Source organism: Pipistrellus hanaki (assembly GCF_964339955.1).
Source record: "Pipistrellus hanaki genome assembly, chromosome: 7".
Classification (NCBI taxonomy): Eukaryota; Metazoa; Chordata; class Mammalia; order Chiroptera; family Vespertilionidae; genus Pipistrellus; species Pipistrellus hanaki.
Genome location: NC_140509.1, coordinates 33,250,256 through 33,269,970, shown reverse-complemented (window position 1 = coordinate 33,269,970; position 19,715 = coordinate 33,250,256). Strand labels below are relative to the sequence as shown.

The window sequence follows — 19,715 nt, the reverse complement described above, 5'->3', positions numbered from 1 at the left end:
AATTGTCCCAGAGGTTTCTTACATTATCTTCAATTTTCTGGATTCTCTTGCCTTCTACCTTCTGCGGAGGAGTGTCTTCTGACTCTTTATGTTCCAACTCTTTGACTTGATTCTTGCGATCTTCCATTCTGTTTTTAGGACTCTGTATAATATTTTTTATTTCAGTCAATGTATTCTTTATTTCTTGTTGATCCCTTATCATTTCTTGTTGATTCCTTATTAATTCTAGTTGATCCCTTTTCATATCCTCATAGGTCTTATCCATCTTTTCTAGGAAATTCTTGAAAAACCTTATAAGCGTAGATTTGAACTCTATATCCAGTCGCTTTTTGTCCTCCATTTCTTTCATTTGTGATCTATTTTGTCTTGGCATTTTCGCAGCTTTCTTGACTTGGTAGCCTTAAAAGTCTCTGTGTTCTGCTTGGATAGGGTGGGGTTTCAGGGTGGAGCCTGCAGCTTTGGCTTCTGTCAGCCCCGCCTTATGCGGGTCCTTGCAAGTGCCTCTGAGAGAAAGGTGCCCTCGATTTTCGCCTGCTGCCAAACAGTCTATGCTCTCCCCCAATGAGCCCGGTATTGGGGTTCAGTTCAGTTGGAAGTGGAGTTGGAGGTGGCGTTCAAAGCAGACTGGAGCCTCTGTCTCCTTCCCACCAGGGGAATCCTGCGGCACAGCCGGCCGTCCCTTCTTTGCGCGCAATGTGCACTCAGCCGGGACCTCCTTTCGCCGATCCCCAGGGGTTCTGCCTTACAGCCCAGCTCCCTATGGATGAGCCTGGGTCCCCGGGGTCTGGCCTAGAACTGGGGTTCAGAGCAGTCAGAACTGGGCCCAGCACAGTCAGAGCGTTTATCTCCTTTCCGCTAGGGAATGCCCGCCAGGCACTCAGCTGCCCTCCTCTCCGGCTCCGGCCTCTCCGCGGGCCGTGTGTCTCCATACCTTAGGCTTTTACAGCTCCCACGCGCTTCCTTCTGGTTTTCTCCTTGCTTCTCGTTGTAGAATTTCCAGTCAGTTGACTTTCCTGTAGTTCTGGGTAATGTCCATTTTATGTTTTAGTTGTATTTTATTGAAATTGTTGTGTGTGGCTGCGGCTAGGTGTTTACCTGTCAGCCATCTTGGAACGACCCCCTATTTTGTCCAAATATATTTTTTAATTGATTTTTTACAGAGGAAGAGAGAGAGATAGTTAGAAACATCGATGAGAGAGAATCATCGACCAGCTGCCTCTTGCACACCCCCTACTAGGGATGTACCCACAACCAAGGTACATGCCCTTGACTAGAATCGAACCTGGGACCTTTCAGTCCACAGGCCGACGCTCTATCCACTGAGCCAAATCAGTTTCGGCCATTTTTATTTTTAAATGTTAGATTATTAGAGGATTTTTGGAAATTAACTCAAAAGAAAGCACTGAATAATAATACTATAGCAAAAATCTTTCCCTACCCATTTTATTATATGACATAGTACTTACGTAAGTAAGATTTCACAGTACTTATATATATATAAAAAACAAAAAAGTTTAAAAAACTGCAGCTCAATGTCTTATTCTAGCAATAAATATTTACTCATAGATATGTGAACTAAATGAATAAAAAAGGAAAATATCTATTCATTTGTTTTAAGATATATTTTAAAAATAACTATACACAATTCATTTAATCACTGTAAATACCTAATATAGTTTTGGATTAAATATTTCTTAATAACTATAAAGGTAACTCAATCCATTAAAAATGAACCTTTTAGTGACAGAAATATTATTTAATGTTAAATTAAATATTTAAATTATCTATTAACGTTTACCTTTTTATAATTTTTTTCAAATTTAATTTTTATTGTTCAGATTACCGTATTTTCCGGCGTATAAGATGACTTTTGAAACTAGTAAAAAGCCTGCTCAGATTGGCCAGAGTCAGAGAGGCGGTCTATTAAAAAAAGAACTGGTGTTGCCTCAGAAGTGGGGGGTAGTCTTATACAGCGAATATAGGCCTAAACCTATGTTTTAAATGTAAAATTAGAGGGTCGTCTTATACGCTGGAAAATATGGTATTACAAATGTGTTCCTCCCCCCCTTAATTGCGCCCCTCCACCAGGTTCCCACCCCACCCTCTGTCCTTTCCCCATCCCCCAGTGTCCTCATCCATAGGTGCACAGTTTTTGTTCAGTCTCTTCCCGCACCCCCCACTCCCCTTTTCCCCGAGAATCGTCAGTCCACTCCCCTTCCATACCTCTGATTCTATTATATTCAACAGTTAACACTGTTCATCAGATTTTTTAATTCCCTTAGTTTTTAGTTTCACTTGTTGATAGTTACATATTTGTTGTTCATAATTTTTATCTTTATCTTCTTCCTCTTCTTAAATAATCCCCTTCAGCAATTCATATAATTCTGGTTTGGCAGTGATGAACTCCTTTAGCTTTTTTTTTTTATTCGTGAAGCTCTTTATCGGGCCTTCGATTCTGAGTGATAGCTTTGCTGGGTAGAGTATTTTTGGCTGTAGGTTCTTGCTATTCATTACATTGAATATTTCTTGCCATTCCCATCCGGCCTGCATGGTTTCTGCTGAGAAATCAGCTGACAATCGTATGGGTGCGCCTTTATAGGTAACTACCTGCTTTGCTCTTGCTGCTTTTAATATTCTCTTTGTCTTTTGCTCTTGGAATTTTAATTATAATGTGTCTTGGTGTGGTCCTCTTTGGATTCCTTTTGTTTGTGGTTCTGTGCGCTTCCTGGACTTTTAGGTCTAATCTTTCACCAGGTGGCATTTACCTTTTTATTAAAGTACTAGAGGGCCAGTGCACGAAGTTTGTGCACTGGGGGTAGAAGGATCCCACAGCCCAACCTGCCCCCTCACATACTAGGAGCCCTCAGGGAAATCATACTGATAGCTTAGGTCCGCACCCCATGGGGAGTGGGCTTAAGCCACAGACTGGCCTCCCTTTTTGGGAGGCAACCTGGCTGATCAGGGGAAGGCACCAGCCCCATCACTCTGCTGCTGCAGCCACTGCCAGTCACCGCAGACACCAAGGTGTTTTATTTAACACGGGCTCCAGTCCCTTCACCAAGAAAAAATGACAACTTTCTTTAGGCATTTTCAAGATGTGTCTTTCATAGGATATGCATTTCTTTCTTTCTTTCTTTTTTTAATCCTCACCTGAAGATATGTTTCCAATTACTTTTAGAGGATGTGGAAGAGAAAGGGAAAGACAGAGAGAAACATCAAAGTGAGAGGAACACTTTGATTGGTTGCCTCCTGCATGAGCCCTTATCTGGGCCTGGCCAAAGAGGAGCCTGCAACCTAGGTACATGCCCTTGATCAGAATCAAACCCAGACCCTGCTGTCAGCAGGCCAAGGCAGTATCCACTGAGTCAAACCGGCTAGGGCAGAATATGACATTTCTTAGCTCTCCAGCAGCGGACCTTCATTTTTGTCTCCAGAAGTGTGATAGAAAAACCCTAGATGACCTTTTAGAATTCTTATTACCCAAGTTACTAAGAATATTTCCAGTGGCATATAGAAAGCCTAGCCAATGTGCCGTCAGAAAAGGTGCCTCCTCTATAGTTCACACCAATCGAGGGCCCCTCCAGCTCCCTCTGATCACCAGCACAGCCCCCGCCCAGGCCAAAAGCCTCTTGGGCAGGAGCGGACCCCCAGCTCCCTGCAATCAATCACGGGGGTCTGCTCTTGCACCAGGCCAAAACCAAGGCTTTCGGCCTGGTGCCGGAGTGGCCCCCAGCTCCCTGCGATCGAAGGTAGGGGGTCCGCTCCTACCTCAGGCCTTACCTCACAGAGTGACCTGAATGCCAGGATGTTCCTGGGACACAGACTCTCGGAGCCTACGTATGCAAATTAATCGCCATCTTTTTGGGGTTAATTTGCATAGTCACTGATTGGCTACAGGCTTAGTGAAGGTACAGTCAATTTACATGTTTGTCTATTATTAGGTAAGATATAGAATAAATTAAAATCTTTCCATCCCATAAAAATACCTCACATGAAGTTAAAATAGATATGTAAAGTCAAAATCCTGTGAGAAACTGAAAGAAAATATAAATTTAAGAAAAAGGGCAAAATATAATATTTTCAACTTAAAGAGGATGTATTATACTTGTAAAACTTTTTTAAAATAGATGCTGCTGAGTATGAAATCATAATTATCTTTAGATATCACTGGATACATGTAAGTGTCAAAAAGGTTTTTTTTTTTTAAAAAAAAGTCAAAATTTATGTACTTAAAAAATATGTAACAAGACAAATACTTAATTAAAAGCTTAAGGCAGTGGTTCTCAACCTTTCTAATGCTTCAACCATTTAATACAGTTCATGTTATGGTGAACCCCAACCATAAAATTATTTTTGTTGCTAATTCATAATAATTGTGCTACTGGTTATGAATCGTAATGTAAATATCTGTGTTTTATGATGGTCTTAGGCTCTACAGGAGTGGTTCTCAACTTGTGGGTTGCGACATTAGAAAGGTTGAGAACCACTGGCTTGAGGGAATCTCAAGCAATAAAAGATCAAAGACCAATGTCATAGAAGTCAGTGATTGAACACTTTTTATTTTTCTCCAAAGTTCAATATTTCTCTGTCTGAAGAATATTTAACAGTAGCATTCTAAGAAATTACAGTAAGAAAAACCTTCTAGTTTTTCAGTGTAAATCTAATAAGGAAAATACTAAAAGAGTACTAAGAAAAAAAACTTCAAATTCTGTAAATTCCCTAATCATGACAAAAGTTGTTTCGGACAAAAACCTCTACAAGGATGGAGAAAGTAAATTTAAATGTTTCTAAAATCTATTCAACTGTTAAGTATGGGAAATACGTAAGAGGGTGCTATGCCAGAATGTCTAAAAACTTAAGTTTGACCACATTCTCTACAAGGTTACAGGAAACAGGAATTTACATATATTAAGGATAAATTAAGTATAAATCAGATTACGGAGACCCAACCCAATTCTGAGTGAACCCCTGGGGCACCCACACTCTTATACGGGGAATCTGGACCATTAGGCGGAAACTCAGGGGAGCGCACAAGGGCAGGCTGACGGGAAGTCAATACTGTCAGCTCAGCCCTGAGACTCTGCCCCATCCAAGCTGAGCACAAAGACTTTTGCAATTTTCCAAATCTGATCCTATAAGACTGTCTCCAATACAGAAGGTATCCCAGAGTAAACACAGCTGATACTCACATCCAATTGGCCTGGAGGTCAATTCTTCCCAGTGATACCAACAACAATCAAGACTTAACTACAGCCAAAACCAGCTTGGCTCAGTGGATAAAGAGTCAGGCCTGCAGACTGAAGGCTCCCAGCTTCGATTCCGCCAAGGGCATACATCTTGGTTGCGGGCACATGCCCAGTGGGGGGTGTGCAGGAGGCAGCTGATCGATGGTTCTCTCTCATCGATGTTCTGACTCTCTGTGTCACTCTCTTCCTCTCTTTGATATAAAAAATCAATAAAATATATTTTTTAAAAAAGACTTAACTGTAACAAGGCTGTTCACGCAGTGCACAAAGGGGAGCACCAAGAGTATCTACCTCAGGTAACTGGGGAGGCTGACCCACTGGGACACCAAACACACAAAGCGATCCTACCAACTCCGGGAAGCAGCAAAAATGCCGAGTCAAGGAAATAGATCTCAAACAAAAGAGATGGAGGAGAATAAAAAACTAAACATAGAGTTCAAAACCACAGTTATAAGGTTTTTCAAGAATTTCCTAGAAAAGGCCAAGAAATTTAATTATGTTATACCGGGATCCAACAAGAGACTGGAGGAACACATGAATCAAGTCAAAGATTTGGAATACAAAGAGGCAAAGGACACTCTTCCGGAGAAGCAGGAAGAAAAGAGAATCCGGAAGTTAAAGATAGTGTAAGAAGCCTCTGAGACAACTTCAAGTGTACCAACATCAGAATTATGGGAGTGCCAGAAGAAGAGACAGAGCAAGACACTGAAAACCTATTTGAAGAAATAATGACCGAAAACTTCCCCTACCAGGTGAAAGAAATAGACTTACAAGTACAGGAAGTGCACAGTACTCAAAACAAAAGGAATCCAAAGAGGACCACATCAAGACACATCATAATTAAAATGCCAAGAGCAAAAGACAGAGAATCTTACAAGCAGCAAAAGAAAAACAGTTAGTTACTATAAGGGAGCACCCATATGACTATCAGCTGATTTCTCAACAGAAACCATGCAGGCCAGATGGGAGTGGCAAGAAATATCCAAAGTGATGAATAGCGAGAACCTACAACCAAGATTACTGTACCCAGCAAAGTTATCATTCAGAATTGAAGGGCATATAAAGAGCTTCACAGATAAGAAAAAGCTAACGGAGTTCATCACCACCAAACGAGTATTATATGAAATGCTGAAAGGTATTCTTTAAGAAGAGGAAGAAGAAAAAAAAGATAATAATTATGAACAACAAATACATATACATCAACAAGTGAATCTAAAAATCAAGAGAATTAAAAATCTGACAACAGAATAAACTGGTGAATATAATAGATTCAGGGGCAAAGAAAGGGAGTGGATTGATAATTATCAGGGGGAAAGGGATGTGGGGGGTGCAGGAAGAGACTGGATTAAAATCGTACACCTATGGATGAGGACAATGACTGGGGGGAGAGAGAGAGAGGGAGGAGGTAAGGGCAGAGGGTGGGGCGGGAACCGGGTGGAAGGAAGCTATGGGGGAGAAAAGGAGAAACAATTGTAATAGTCTGAGCAATAAAGATTTATTAAAAAAATAAATTGACTTCTTGCGAAGTTTATCGGTGCATTAGAAAGAAAGAAAGAAAGAAAGAAAGAAAGAAAGAAAGAAAGAAAGAAAGAAAGAAAGAAAGAAAGAACAAAACAAAAATTTTTAAAACCTTGCTCTCATCTAGCTGATGGAATTACCAACCAGGAATAAATAATTTTAACACAGTAATTTAAATATACATTCCTAGCGGAATATACCTGGTGGTGCCACCAAACAACAAGGAAAAAAATAGGATAAAGAAAGTTTAAATCATTTTATTAATTATATTTTAATTAGAGGCCCGATGCAAGAAATTCCTGCACACATAGGCCTTCCTTCCCCAGGCTGCTGGCACCGCCTTCCCACTGGCACCCAGGGTCCAGATGTTCCTCATAGCCCTGGCTTTGTCCTTCTGGACAGAAGGACATCCAGAAGGACATCAGTCTAATTAGCATATTATGCTTTTATTACTATACATTGGTATTGTGAAATTATTTAATGTACGTAATAGGTAAAGCAAATAAGTAATTAAGTTATCATCATTAGGAACTATGACACTAAACCCAAGACACATACTTAACAACATAAGAAAATACATTTTCTCCAAGGCAATAACCATGAATAGCAAAGACAAAAGAAAAAAAATTGGTTTAAAATATTAGCAAATAATATCAAAGCAATGAGCCAGTATTTAAAACAACAACAACAGTATTTCATCAAACCTAAGACCTTCTAAGATGTATAATTATTGTATGTACTAATATGCAGACATTTTTTAAATTAAATCATGTCATGAAATTATAATATGCACCTAGACAGATTTCAGATGTCAAAATGTGGATCTCAGACTCAATATAAATAGGATTCCTATGAATCAATAATACTCTAAAGAACAAATAGAAAAATGGACAAAGGATATTAATTGACAGTTATCCAGAAAAATAAATGGACTACATATATGAAATATTTTCCACCTCATTCATGAAGAAGGAAATAAGATACTATTTTTCACTGGCAAAAATCAAAAGGTTGATAACAGTGTAACAAAAGTTTGAGGAAATGGCCGATGCCAGTTTGGCTCAGTGGTAGAGCGTCGGTCTGTGGACTGAAAGGTCCCAGGTTCGATTCCGGTCAAGGGCATGTACATTGGTTGCGGGTACATCCCAGGTAGGGGGTGTGCAAGAGGCAACTGGTCGATGTTTCTCTCTCATAGACGTTTCTAACTCTCTATCTCTCTCCCTTCCTCTCTGTAAAAAATCAATAAAATATATTAAAAAAAAAAAAATTTGAGGAAATGGGCATTCTCAGACATTGCTGATAAATTAAGTATAAATCAGGTATAAGAAAATTAGAAATATATCTAATGTGAACGTGATACAGCAGCTCTCCTATATTCATCCTACAGATATATTTGTGTGTGGGCAAAATTACTCATACAGAAGACTAATTTACTCAAAATTATTTGGGGCGGGGGATGCAGGGGGTAGAAAACACCATAAATGTGGTGGTAATGAATAATAACAGTACAACATGAAATGAAATGGTACATTGAAAAGAATGGAGATACTTTTAATAAACTTTCATGGATGGTCTTCAGACATATTCATTTTTAGAAGATTAGAAAACGTGTGTATAGGATACTACTAATTATGTAAATGTAAGGAGGTGAGATGAGAATATATATTTTGGTTTAACACATAAATACTGATAGGAAAAACAAGAAACTGGGAACATCATTTGCCTCTGGGATAGGAAACAGAGAGGTTGGGACTTAATTTAAGATGTTAACATCTTTTGAAATATTCATTTTTAGTATATAACCTAAAAATAATTTTTAAATTAAAAAAGCAACACTTGCCTTTTTTCCTTTTGAGGTATCAGAATCCTCATCTTCATCTATACTGAGTAGATTTGCCTCACTGCATATAAAATAAGGGGGAAGAAACCTTAAATGGCAATTATGACCCATACATTAAATTCAGTTTTATCTTCTTTGTTCACCTAATTCAGGGATCAGCAAACATTTTCTGTAAAGGGCAATAGAATATTTTAGGCTTGATAGACCATAGTATTGCCATATCAACTATTCATCTTTTCCATTATAGTATAAAAGCCACCATAGATTACTAGTATATGTGTAGTTGTGTTCCAATAAAACAATTAACAAAAAATCTAGTGGTGGGCCAGATTGGGCCTATGAGGCATCATGGTTTGTTGATCATCATTCCCCACCATAATGAATAAAGTATTTGTCATCTGATATACAGATTTCATATATGGTCACTCATTTTTACTTTCTGACATGGATTTAAAATTAGGGGGAAAGGACAGAGAAACAAGCTGGTAGAAAACATTAGCTAATGAAAAGTAAGTAATTCCAACAGTATTATCACAATAAAATAGCTATACCTCTACCACTTTAAAAGAACTATCAACTGTTCACTGAGAATCACTGGCCTGATATTTAAAAAAATCAGAATGATATATCTATTAATAAACAGTTCATGTTTATATCAACTTGTTCAAAAAGCAAGAGCCATGGAAGGTCCACTTATAATGAGGAACCAAAGAGTATGATTCATAAATAAAACATACAGGACAGGTAGCACCTTAAAAGACAATTTTTTACATACCTACAACAAATCTTTTCACAGAGGAACTTAAAATACACCCTTGTGAAGGCAACTCTATAAGCTATTTTCAGTGAAATCCTAACTATTTATAGTCAAAACGTAAAATGTTTCGTTACTACTTATATAGATGCCAACTTTTTTAATGCTAAAAATTCTCTCCTTCCAAACACTTTACAAAAATATTTTTATATGATATACTTTCTACTCAATTTAATTTCAGATTTAATTGCAATTTTTTCAAAATGGCTGTCTTTGTTACAGAACCTATGTACTAAATATCTAACAAAAACTATTTTAAATTGAAAAATAATCAGAAATAAAAGACCATAAAATGCCAATTTTAAGTGAGAAACTTACTAATTCTAAGCTCTCCTTCAAATAAAACTTCAGTTCAATAGCTCATAGGTGAAGGCACATAAAATGGTAATGATGAATGGAGCTGTTGCCCAGAAAGAAATGAAGCACCTACAATATACTCTGAATGACTACTTGTGTAAAATTTCTAAAACATATTTATAGCTTTGATAAAACTTGGTGTATATATATTTGTGTTTCTCTAAATTTGCTATTTGTTCTGGTTAAGGAAAAAATTAGATCAATAAACCCAGAAACTATAGCGATGCTGAATCTGCAATACAAATTCTGTCTGATACAAAAGGTTCTATTTAAAACCACTATTTGAAATTTTTCATAGAAGCAATTCCAAGTACATTAACAAATATAATGTACACTTTGCTTAGCTTCTACTGGGTCAACACTTGTGTTTACCATTTATAGTGTTTCTGCTCTCTCTGGTGATAGTCTAATGTGAGATGGACATAGTGGTGAGGGTGTAACTGGGAAGAAAGTTACCACAGGATCTAAAGTTTCATACAAAATTCAGAAGTCTTAATCTAGGTTCACTTACTTACTCAAGATAAATGGTAGCTTTTCAAATCACTGAATAGAATTCCGTATTTATTTTTACTAAGGAACAATTTATTTAGTTGGAAATCTGTAGTCTGATTTATATTTAATCATAAGGTAATAAATGTTGGATGCACTTATTTATAATTTCAAAAGATAAATATAACACAAAATTATTTACCAATAAAGAACTGCTTTTTCTTCATTAATGCTATTAGAAGAGTCAATATTTTCTTAAGAATACCATACTCTTAAAAATATTTCCATAGAAAATAATTTATATTACTTTTCTGATGAAAAGTTTCATTCTTATAAAATATCTGAGGGGGAAAAAATCTTACTCTTTATCTGTATCTCCTTCACTTTCTTCTCCATGATCAAAGCTCCAATTATTTTTAAAACCTCCATCTCTCTTAGATTCTGATCTAGTTAAAGCTGAAATAAAAACAAAGATAAGTATTCATTAATAGAGCTATTATCTATAAAATGAAATTGAGTATTCCTCAAGCTCTTTTAGCCTAGATTTTCTTTTCACTTGAATGTCTTTGATTACTGCTCATGAACACCTTATTTTCCCTAAAGAGAGAAAGAACACTTTAATGTCATCCATATGTCAGTTTGCTAGAAAAAGCAGCTCAAATTTGTAAAATACAATAAAAATGGGGACACACACACACACACAAATATGTATGAAATATTTTAAAAAATCAACCCTGTATCTCCATCATTGATCACCGATTCTAGAAATCAGTGCCTGTTAGTTTGCTTGCCTTATTTATGAGAACCATATCTAGACCACTAACTGACCTTTCCTTTACCTTCACCATCTCTGCCTTTTAACAGAAAAGAAACAAAAGATTTGTGTTGGCAATATATCTCAGTCCAATAAGAACATTATGTCTTAGTCCTAATGATGGTACTTGCACTTTGAGAGCAGCACTTCAAAAAACTTCCATATCAGAAAACCAAGCATGCTCATTATGAGTTTAAAAAAATTTTAAGTGCATGACTGAAAACTGTTGAAGTCATAAACTGGTAAGTGGGAACCTAGAGAAATAAACTTCTGAAGTTGTCATTTGAAGCCACATGACAAAATCCTGATGGCCCAGAGCCTGGTTTTTAAAAACCAGTTTAGAGCCCCAGAGCCCTGGCTGGTGTGGTTCATGTCACTGAGCATGGTCCGATGCACCAAAAGGTCCCATCTGATTCCTAGGGTCAGAGCACATGCCAACATTTCAGGCTCATTCGGCAATAGGGAGTGTGCAAGTGTGTGTTTCTCACACATGGATGTGTGTCTTTCTCTCCCTCCCTCCATCTCTATCTAAAATCAACATATATATAAAGTTTGGGGACACAACAAAGTAAAGGGTCAGACTGAATACCAGAACACCTGAAGGGCAACACTCTTATTGAGTGAACTAGAATAAAAGAAACTCACTGAAGAATTCAACAATGGGAATAGTAATAATAATAATGTCCTGTCCTTGCCTCTGAAATTTTGGATTGAACTATATAAACTATATATATATTCTAAGTATACATTCCCATGAGTAGAGAATTCCTAACCATAAATTCACAATTATTTAGGTTTGGGACCAAATGTTTTATAACACACACTAGAGACCTATCGCATGAAAATTCATGCACTCTAGGGGGCAGACATGCCCGCTCTCAGTCCAAGAGCCCTTAGGGGTGGGAAGCAACCTGGGAATCAGGGGAAGGCGACTCCCCCATCACACCTCTGCTGCTGCCACTGCCGTCAGCACAAGCCTCAGCTGGCCCTGGTTACCTGAGCCTCGGGTGGCCCTGGGCAGCTGGGCAGCAGCCATCTGAGGCTTGCCTGTGCCTCAGGGCAGCCTTGGGCAGTTGGGGGACTGAAGGGACTGCCCACCATCATCTTGTGACTGTGGGGGCTGTCATATTTGAGGACATGACAGTCAATTAGCATATCCCCTCCTTATTGGCTGTGGGTGCTGTCATTTTGAGGGTGGGAAAGTTAATTAGCATATTCCCTCATTGGTTGTGTGTGCCGACATCTTTGCAATAGTGTGAGGTTTATAGCATATTCCCTCTTTATTAGATAGGATGGCCCAGAAAAGCCCATAATTTTTTAAAAATAAACCTTTATTGTTCATATTATTACAATTGTTTCTCTCCCCCCCTATAGTTCCCCTCCACCTGGTCCCCACTCCACCCTCTGCCCTTACCTCCCCCTCCCCCCCGTTGTTCTCATCCATAGGCATATGATTTTTGTCCAGTCTCTTCCCAAATCCCCCACACAGACACCCCTTTCCCCCTGAGAATTATTAATCCCCTCCCATTCTATGGTCCTGATTCTATTATATTCACCAGTTTATTCTGTTCCTCAGATTTTTAATTCACTTGACTTTTAGATTTGATAGATATGTATTTGTTGTTCATAATTTTTATCTTTATGTTTTACTTTTTTCCTCTTTTTAAAGAACACCTTTTAGCATTTCATATAATACTGGTTTGGTGGTGAGGTACTCCTTTAGCTTTTTCTTATCTGTGAAGATCTTTATATGCCCTTCAATTCTGAATAACTTTGCTGGATACAATAATCTTGGTTGTAGGTTCTCGCTATTCATCACTTTGGATATTTCTTGCCACTCACTTCTGGCCTGCATGGTTTCTGTTGAGAAATCAGCTGATAGTCATATGGGTGCTCCCTTATAGTAACTAACTGTTTTTCTCTTGCTGCTTGTAAGATTCTCTGTCTTTTGCTCTTGGCATTTTAATTATGATGTGCCTTGGTGTGGTCTTCTTTGGATTCCTTTTGTTTGGGGTTCTGTGCACCCGTAAGTTGATAGATAGGTATTTCTATGTCTATTTCTTTCACCTGGTAGGGGAAGTTTTCGGTCATTATTTCTCCAAATAGGTTTCAGTGTCTTGCTCTGTCTCTTCTTCTGGCACTCCCATAATTCTGATGTTGGTATACTTGAAGTTGTCCCAGAGGCTTCTTACACTATCTTCAACTTCCTGGATTCTCTTTTCTTCCTGCTTCTGCGGAAGAGTGTCCTTTGCCTCTTTATATTCCAAATCTTTTGACTTGATTCTTGTGTTTTTCTAGTCTGCTGTTGGGTCTCTGTATAATATTTTTTATTTCAGTCAGTGTATGTTTAATTTCTAGTTGGTTTAATTTCTTTTTCATATCCTCAAGGGTCTCGTTTAATTTATCAGCCTTTTCTATGAAATTCTTGAAAAACCTTATAACCATGGTTTTGAACTCTATATCCAGTCTTTTGTTCTTAATTTCTTTTGTTTACGATCTTCTTTTTCTAGGCATTTTCACTGCTTATGCAAAAGCAGCTGTGTTGAGCCTGGGCGAGGCCTCAGGGCAGGGCTGAGTCTCAGGATGTCACTAGGCTGGGGTGTGGCAAACAGTGATGGCTTCCATCAGCAGTCTCTGCCTTTCAGTGTATCCAAGTCCCCGTGTCCCCGTGCTCCAGTGCAGTAAACAACGATTGCTAAGCGCACCTCTGCAAAAAAATCACCCTCACTTTGACCATTGTCCAACAGACCAGCTTCTCCCCGTAAGCGTCTGGGTGCCCCGTGTGACCCTAGAAACTGGATTTCGAAGTGATCGGGAGCTTGTTTCTCTTCTGGTTGAAAAAAAGCTGCACGCCCAGTCGCCCGCCACCAGCCCAATTTGCGTGCCTCTGTACCTAACTTTTCAGCTTTTCAGCGCTTGTGCTCCTTTCTCTTTCAGCCAGGTTCCTCGTGGTTTTGGATGATAGCTGTTTTGTCTTTTAGTTGTAGTTTTAAATTGTTGTGCAAGGTGGCAGATTAGATACTCACCTACGCTGCCATCTTGGTTTCCCATGATGTAGTTTTTAAAAATGGTATAATTAGAGACACTGAAGCATGGAACAGACTGATTAATTTAAGAGAGAAGACAGGAGGGGGGGCGGGCAGTGCTCAAGAAGAGATTAGCTAAAGAATTTGTGGATGGGAGAAGAGCGGAGGGGGTCACTGATGGGGAAAAAGGACATGTGTAATACTTTTAACAATAAGGATAAATTAAAAATTAAAGTGGTGCAACCAAAAGAAAAATGATCAGGGCTAAATGGATAACTTTGTGGTGTGTTCCCCTGGGCAGACTGAAACTAAAGACTTTACACATATTCATGGAATACCGATCATCTAGGAGAAATTGTGCTTTAGTTAAGAGGTAATGTGAAGTATTTACTGTCCCCAGTGAAAGTGACAAACTAATGAGAGTTGAATTACAATTATATGTATTTATAACCAATTAAGTATGGCTAAGTATGGCTTAGCGGAAATGGAAGACACTCCTCATTTGGAGATAAAGGCAATTTTGCTGGTATAGAGGGCAATACAGCAAATTGCCCTACTGGGCCAAGTCCACCAAGGAAGATGGGCCCAGAATAAATAGTAAAACAAAGAGGTGTGGGTGTGTGTATCCTATATAATAAAGAGCTAATATGCTAATTAGACCAGCCAGCAGAATGACCTCTGGAATGACCAGTGGATGGGGCCGCAGGCCCACGAGACAGCCCTTGCACGAATTTCATGCATGGAGCTTCTAGTCCTAAATAATAAAGAAGTAACATACAAATTAACCCTCACGCTCTCACAAGATGGCTGCCTACAACCAGGCCAGCAGAGGGGTTAGTGAGGGATGACCAAATGACTGAACAAGCAGGCTGCATGTGGCAACCAGGCTGGCAGGGAAGGTTGTGAGGGGCGACCAGGCGGACAGGGGGGGCAGTTGGGGATAACCAGGCTGGCAGTTAGAGGTGACCAGGTTGGTGGTGGTGGTGTGGGGGCAGTTAGGGGCGACCAGGTCAGTGGGGGTGGGAGCAGAGTTGGGGGCAGTTAGAGGCGACCAGGCAGGCAGGCAGGCAGGTGAGTGATTAGGAGCCAGTGGTCCAGGATTATGAGAGGGATTCTGGATTAGAGAGAGTGCAGACTGGACTAAGGGGACACACATCCCCACCCATGCACACATACACCAGGCCTCTAGTATATGAATAAAAGGGAAAGCAGGAAAAAAAATGGAAGAAAATATTGCTGAGCAATTATTTAGTAAAAAAGGAAAAGGGAAAGCAAACTATATATGAACAAGTGCAACATAAAAAGGAAACAAATGTGAAAGGAAGTAAACTTGTTAAGAGGTTCTAGAGGAGAGAAGGGGAATATATCAAAAGTAAGGATATAAGAGCAAGCTAACATCACTTCTGCCCTATACTGCAACAGTTTCCTAACTAGTCTCATTGATAATCTCTTGCTCCTCTCTAAAGCTTTCTCTATGTGGTAACCAGGTAACCAATGACCTTTTTTAAAACAAACCTAATAATGGCACCTCCAATCTTGTACCACTCTCCTTGCTAGCACCACACTGTCCTCCTTTTAGTTTCCTAAACATGCCATGCTCCCTCTATTTTATTCCCTTTGCCTGGAAAGCACTGTCTACCTACATTTTATTTTTCAACTGCCCTGATTAGATCAAATTCTCATTATTATGAATAATCCTTTTTTGCTGCACTTGTTATAATTTTACATTTATAAGTGTGATTATTTGACCACTGACTTTATTCTCTGGACTAGAAACTCCATGAAGAAACCATTCTCACCCTCACCCCCACCCATTGTGCCTCTCAGCATAGTACCTACAATATTAGAGTTGCTCAATAAATATCTGTTAAATGAATGAACAAAGAGAAACCTGCCAAACTATCACATCTGAAAAGGGGTGATAAGACAACCTTAAATGAATAGTACAGAAAGAATCAAGTCAAAGAAGAGAAAGAAAAAAATTCAATACAAGCTGTGATCTAATTAAAGTCACACCATTTTCATGGGATATTACATGTACAAAATAATGTACAACAGTTGATAGTAGGCCTCCTTTTCCTTAATGAAGCTAGAAAAAGAAATGGTTGGTAACAGCATTTACTTAGTGGATATAAGAATGTAAAACATAATTTAGAATAAAGACATTTCAAACACATTTTCACCAAAGCAGCGCTATTAACTTCTAGGTCCTCTACCAGTCTACTCCAGATCAGTAAATGAAATTAGCCCCCCAACATCTCAAAAAAAAAAACCTGGGAGTCATCTTTAATTCCTCCCTTATTCTGACCCTCAATATACAATCCATTACAATTCTGTTAGCTCTACATCCAAAAGTATCTTCAGTCCCTCCACTCCTTCTCCCCAATCTCCACTGCCACTATCCTATGCCAACCCTAAACTACTATAATATTCTAACGCATGTTCCTGCTTTTACTCTTGCTCTTCTATAAGTCATTCCACAGAGCAGTCAGGAATTTTTAAAGATAAATTATATAATGGCATCCCTCAGCCCCAAACTCAGTAACTTCCCACTTCTCAAAATGAAAAATTTATTATCTTGTATGATAGATCTGCTTCTCTTTCACATCACTCTGCTTGCATTTCACTCATGACCTTTTTAACAAATGGAACCATATATTATCCTCTCAGAACCTGTACAGCATCATCCTATCTGAAGTGGTCACCTCCTCAGGAAGGCCTTTCCAGAATTTTTTTTTTCTTTCCAGAATTTTTAACACTATGTAAAATGGCTTTACCATTCTTTCCTTGTTCTATAAGTATATTTCTTTCATAGCCTTTATTATATTATCTTCTTTATTTCATTAACGAGTACGTTGTTATCATATACACTGCTACAGTCACCTTGGTACAGTATCTAGCACAGAATAGGCTCCAAATATTTAATGTGTGAATGAAAACCTACATCAGTTTTTCAAGAAGTCTACTGGAGAGTAAGAAAAGTATACTATGTAGATGAGTAAAAAAACAAAAGAATTAAATTAAAAAATACGATTCGTGAATATTATTTTTATTTCAAAAAATGCAGTACAATATATGAAAATCCAACAAGAAAGCTCATATTCTAAGCAAGTAACCATTTGCTTTCCTTATGAGAATGAAGTAGACATGACTACACTCAAATTTATCACCTGGACATTCATAGACCTTTAAGTTAGAATAAACTAAAAGCAATAGTTTGAAATTCACATCTGCCCAGTCTGTTGGCTTTATTTGTGCTATTTCTTTTATATATATATATGTGTGTGTGTGTGTGTGTATATATGTGTGTATATATATATATGCATATATATACACACATATATACACATGCACACACACAATTTATTTGAGAAGGGAGGGAGGGAAATCACTGACCGGCTGCCTCTTGCACGCCCCACACTGGGGATCAAGCTTGCAACCCCGGCACGTGCCCCGCCTGGGAATTGAACTGTGACCTCCTGGTTCATAGATCACAGCTCAACCACTGAGCACACCGGCCTGGCTATCTGTGCTTTCTACCCCATGTTCATATAGTCAAAACTTAAACTGAATCAAAAGCATATAGAAGCCTAAAACTTAACACAACATAAAAGTGCAATCATCTGCATTAACAGAATATATAATAAGCAACGGTAAGACATCTTTTGAGGTACCAATACCGAAACAAACAAAAAAAAATGACGCAACACAAGCTGCATCGCTATCAGCCTCCAGCAGGCACCTATTCTGCTCAAAATAGAGATAGAATGGAGATAATATTAAATGAACCCAGAAGAAAACATGCACCCTTTCCACATCTTCTTACTGAGAATTTCACATTAAATTCGCATCGCTTTCAGATAAACGCTGGCTTCCTAGCAAGGTTATGATTCCTTTTGTTCTGCTATGCGCGCCTGGAAGGATTACGTAAATTAAGATCGCTTCTCCCACCTACATCTCTCCGGCCCTTCTCGTTCATTAGACGAAGGTGGAGCAGCTACCACTGCTCCCAGGCCTCGTTAATAAAACCATAAGCGAGGCTTCCCCGCCCCTCAGCACCCTCTTCAAGAACCTGTTGTTGCCACAGTTAAGCACGTCCTTAATTTAGAAAACGTTTCTAATTAGCTTTAAAAAATTTTTTAAAAAGCATTACTTATATTGCACATGAAAATCACCTTGCCAAATTACCCAATTTTGTAACAATCCCTGCCACGGGCAGATACATCCATCTTCCCGCACCCCGGGTGCACCCAGGGACCAGGGCATCAGCCCCGAAGCCATCATCCAGGCAGGCAACGTTCTTTGTCCACGACCACAATGCGTTTAGCTGCATTTGGGGGGGCCCTTAGGACGGCAAAGAGCCAACATACCGATCCCCATTGCCACCATTCCCAACCATAACGAGCAAACGGTTATTTTTTCTGCTGCAGGCCGGTGTCCATCCGCCCGCAGCAAACGTCTCCCTTTCCCTCCCAACGGATCATCAAACATGGGAAACAGCCAAGCTGCGTCCCTTAGCTTTGGCGACTGCCCCCCCAAACGGAGATGGTGAATCTCCCTTCTTTTCTCTTTAAAATAAATTACCTGATCCAAGAGATTTTTAGCATTTTGTAAGAATGCCGCAGAAGGCCGGGCCTCAGCTGACTGCGGACTGCGAAAAGGAAGATGGAAGCTTCGCGAGAAAAAAAAAAAAGAGGCGGAGGGAGGACAGAAAACACCCGCAGGAGGACGGCCGCCCCCTCCCCACGCGGGCTGCACCCCGATCTCGCACCACCGCGGCCATTGGGAGCCTTCCACGCACACCCATCCTTTAGGCCTCCACCCCAAAACCCCCAAATCCGAAAAAGGTGACACTTAAACGCGTGCAGCTCGGGGGGGGGGGGGGGCTCGAAGCCCCTCCACCCGCCCGCTCGCCCCGCCGGGCCCGGCCCGGCCCGGCCCAGACTCTCGAACCCGCGGCCTCGAACCGGGCCGCAGCCCATCCCCCCCCCCACATCGCCCGAACACACCGGGCGCGAACCATCGAATACCCGGGGGGTCAGGGGCCATAGGTTCCCGGATCCCCCACCCCAGCCCCGCAAGGGCAGCCATGGATGTACCTTCCAGAAAAGCGATCTCCCCGGAGCTGCCGCCGCTGCTGCCAGCCGCCATCTTCCTGCTCCCACGCCGCCGCCGCCTTAGTCCACGGCCCGCAGGCCGCCGCGCGGGGGCCGCGCCGCAGGGGGACCGCCGCGGGCTGCGGGCTGGGGGCTGCGCGGGGCCGGCGGGCGGGGGCGCTCCGGCCGGGCGGGCCTCACACAAAGGCGGGCCTCGGGCCTAGCCGCGCCGGGCTCCTCCTCAGGCGCCTGTGGGGCGCGGGGCGCGGCGGCGACGACGGCGGCGCTTCCCGGGCCCGGCTCCGCGCGGCCCGCCACTCCCCATCCACCGCCCCGCACGCCGCCCGAGAAGCTCCCCCGGGAAGAGAGCGGGAGGCGGGCGCGCTCACGCCGCCCCTCGGCGCGGGCCGCAAAAATGGCCGCACCCGCCCGGGCGCAAGGCGGCGAGGCCTCCGCTACGGTCTGGCGCACCGGCGCGCCGCGTCCCTCCTGCAGCTGCCGCCGCCGCCGCCGCT

The 19,715-nt window shown here is 40.7% G+C and overlaps 1 protein-coding gene across 6 annotated transcripts in view; it reads right to left on the bottom strand.

Annotated features, from left to right (window-relative positions):
• The window catches only part of SENP6 (SUMO specific peptidase 6), a 93,569-nt gene extending 74,155 nt beyond the window's left edge, over positions 1-19,414 (bottom strand). For 4 of the 6 annotated variants that reach the window (XM_084889247.1, XM_084889249.1, XM_084889248.1 and 1 more), the window contains exons 1-3: positions 19,204-19,414; positions 10,627-10,720; positions 8,605-8,665 (exon numbers count right to left, since the gene is read on the bottom strand). In XM_084889247.1, the coding sequence (XP_084745373.1) occupies positions 8,605-8,665; positions 10,627-10,720; positions 19,204-19,255 (207 nt within the window). In that variant the 5' untranslated portion in view covers positions 19,256-19,414. The remainder of the gene's footprint in view (positions 1-8,604; positions 8,666-10,626; positions 10,721-19,203) is intronic. The other 2 variants (XM_084889251.1, XM_084889252.1) reach the window with 1 other exon arrangement.
• Between the last annotated feature and the right edge of the window lie 301 nt (positions 19,415-19,715).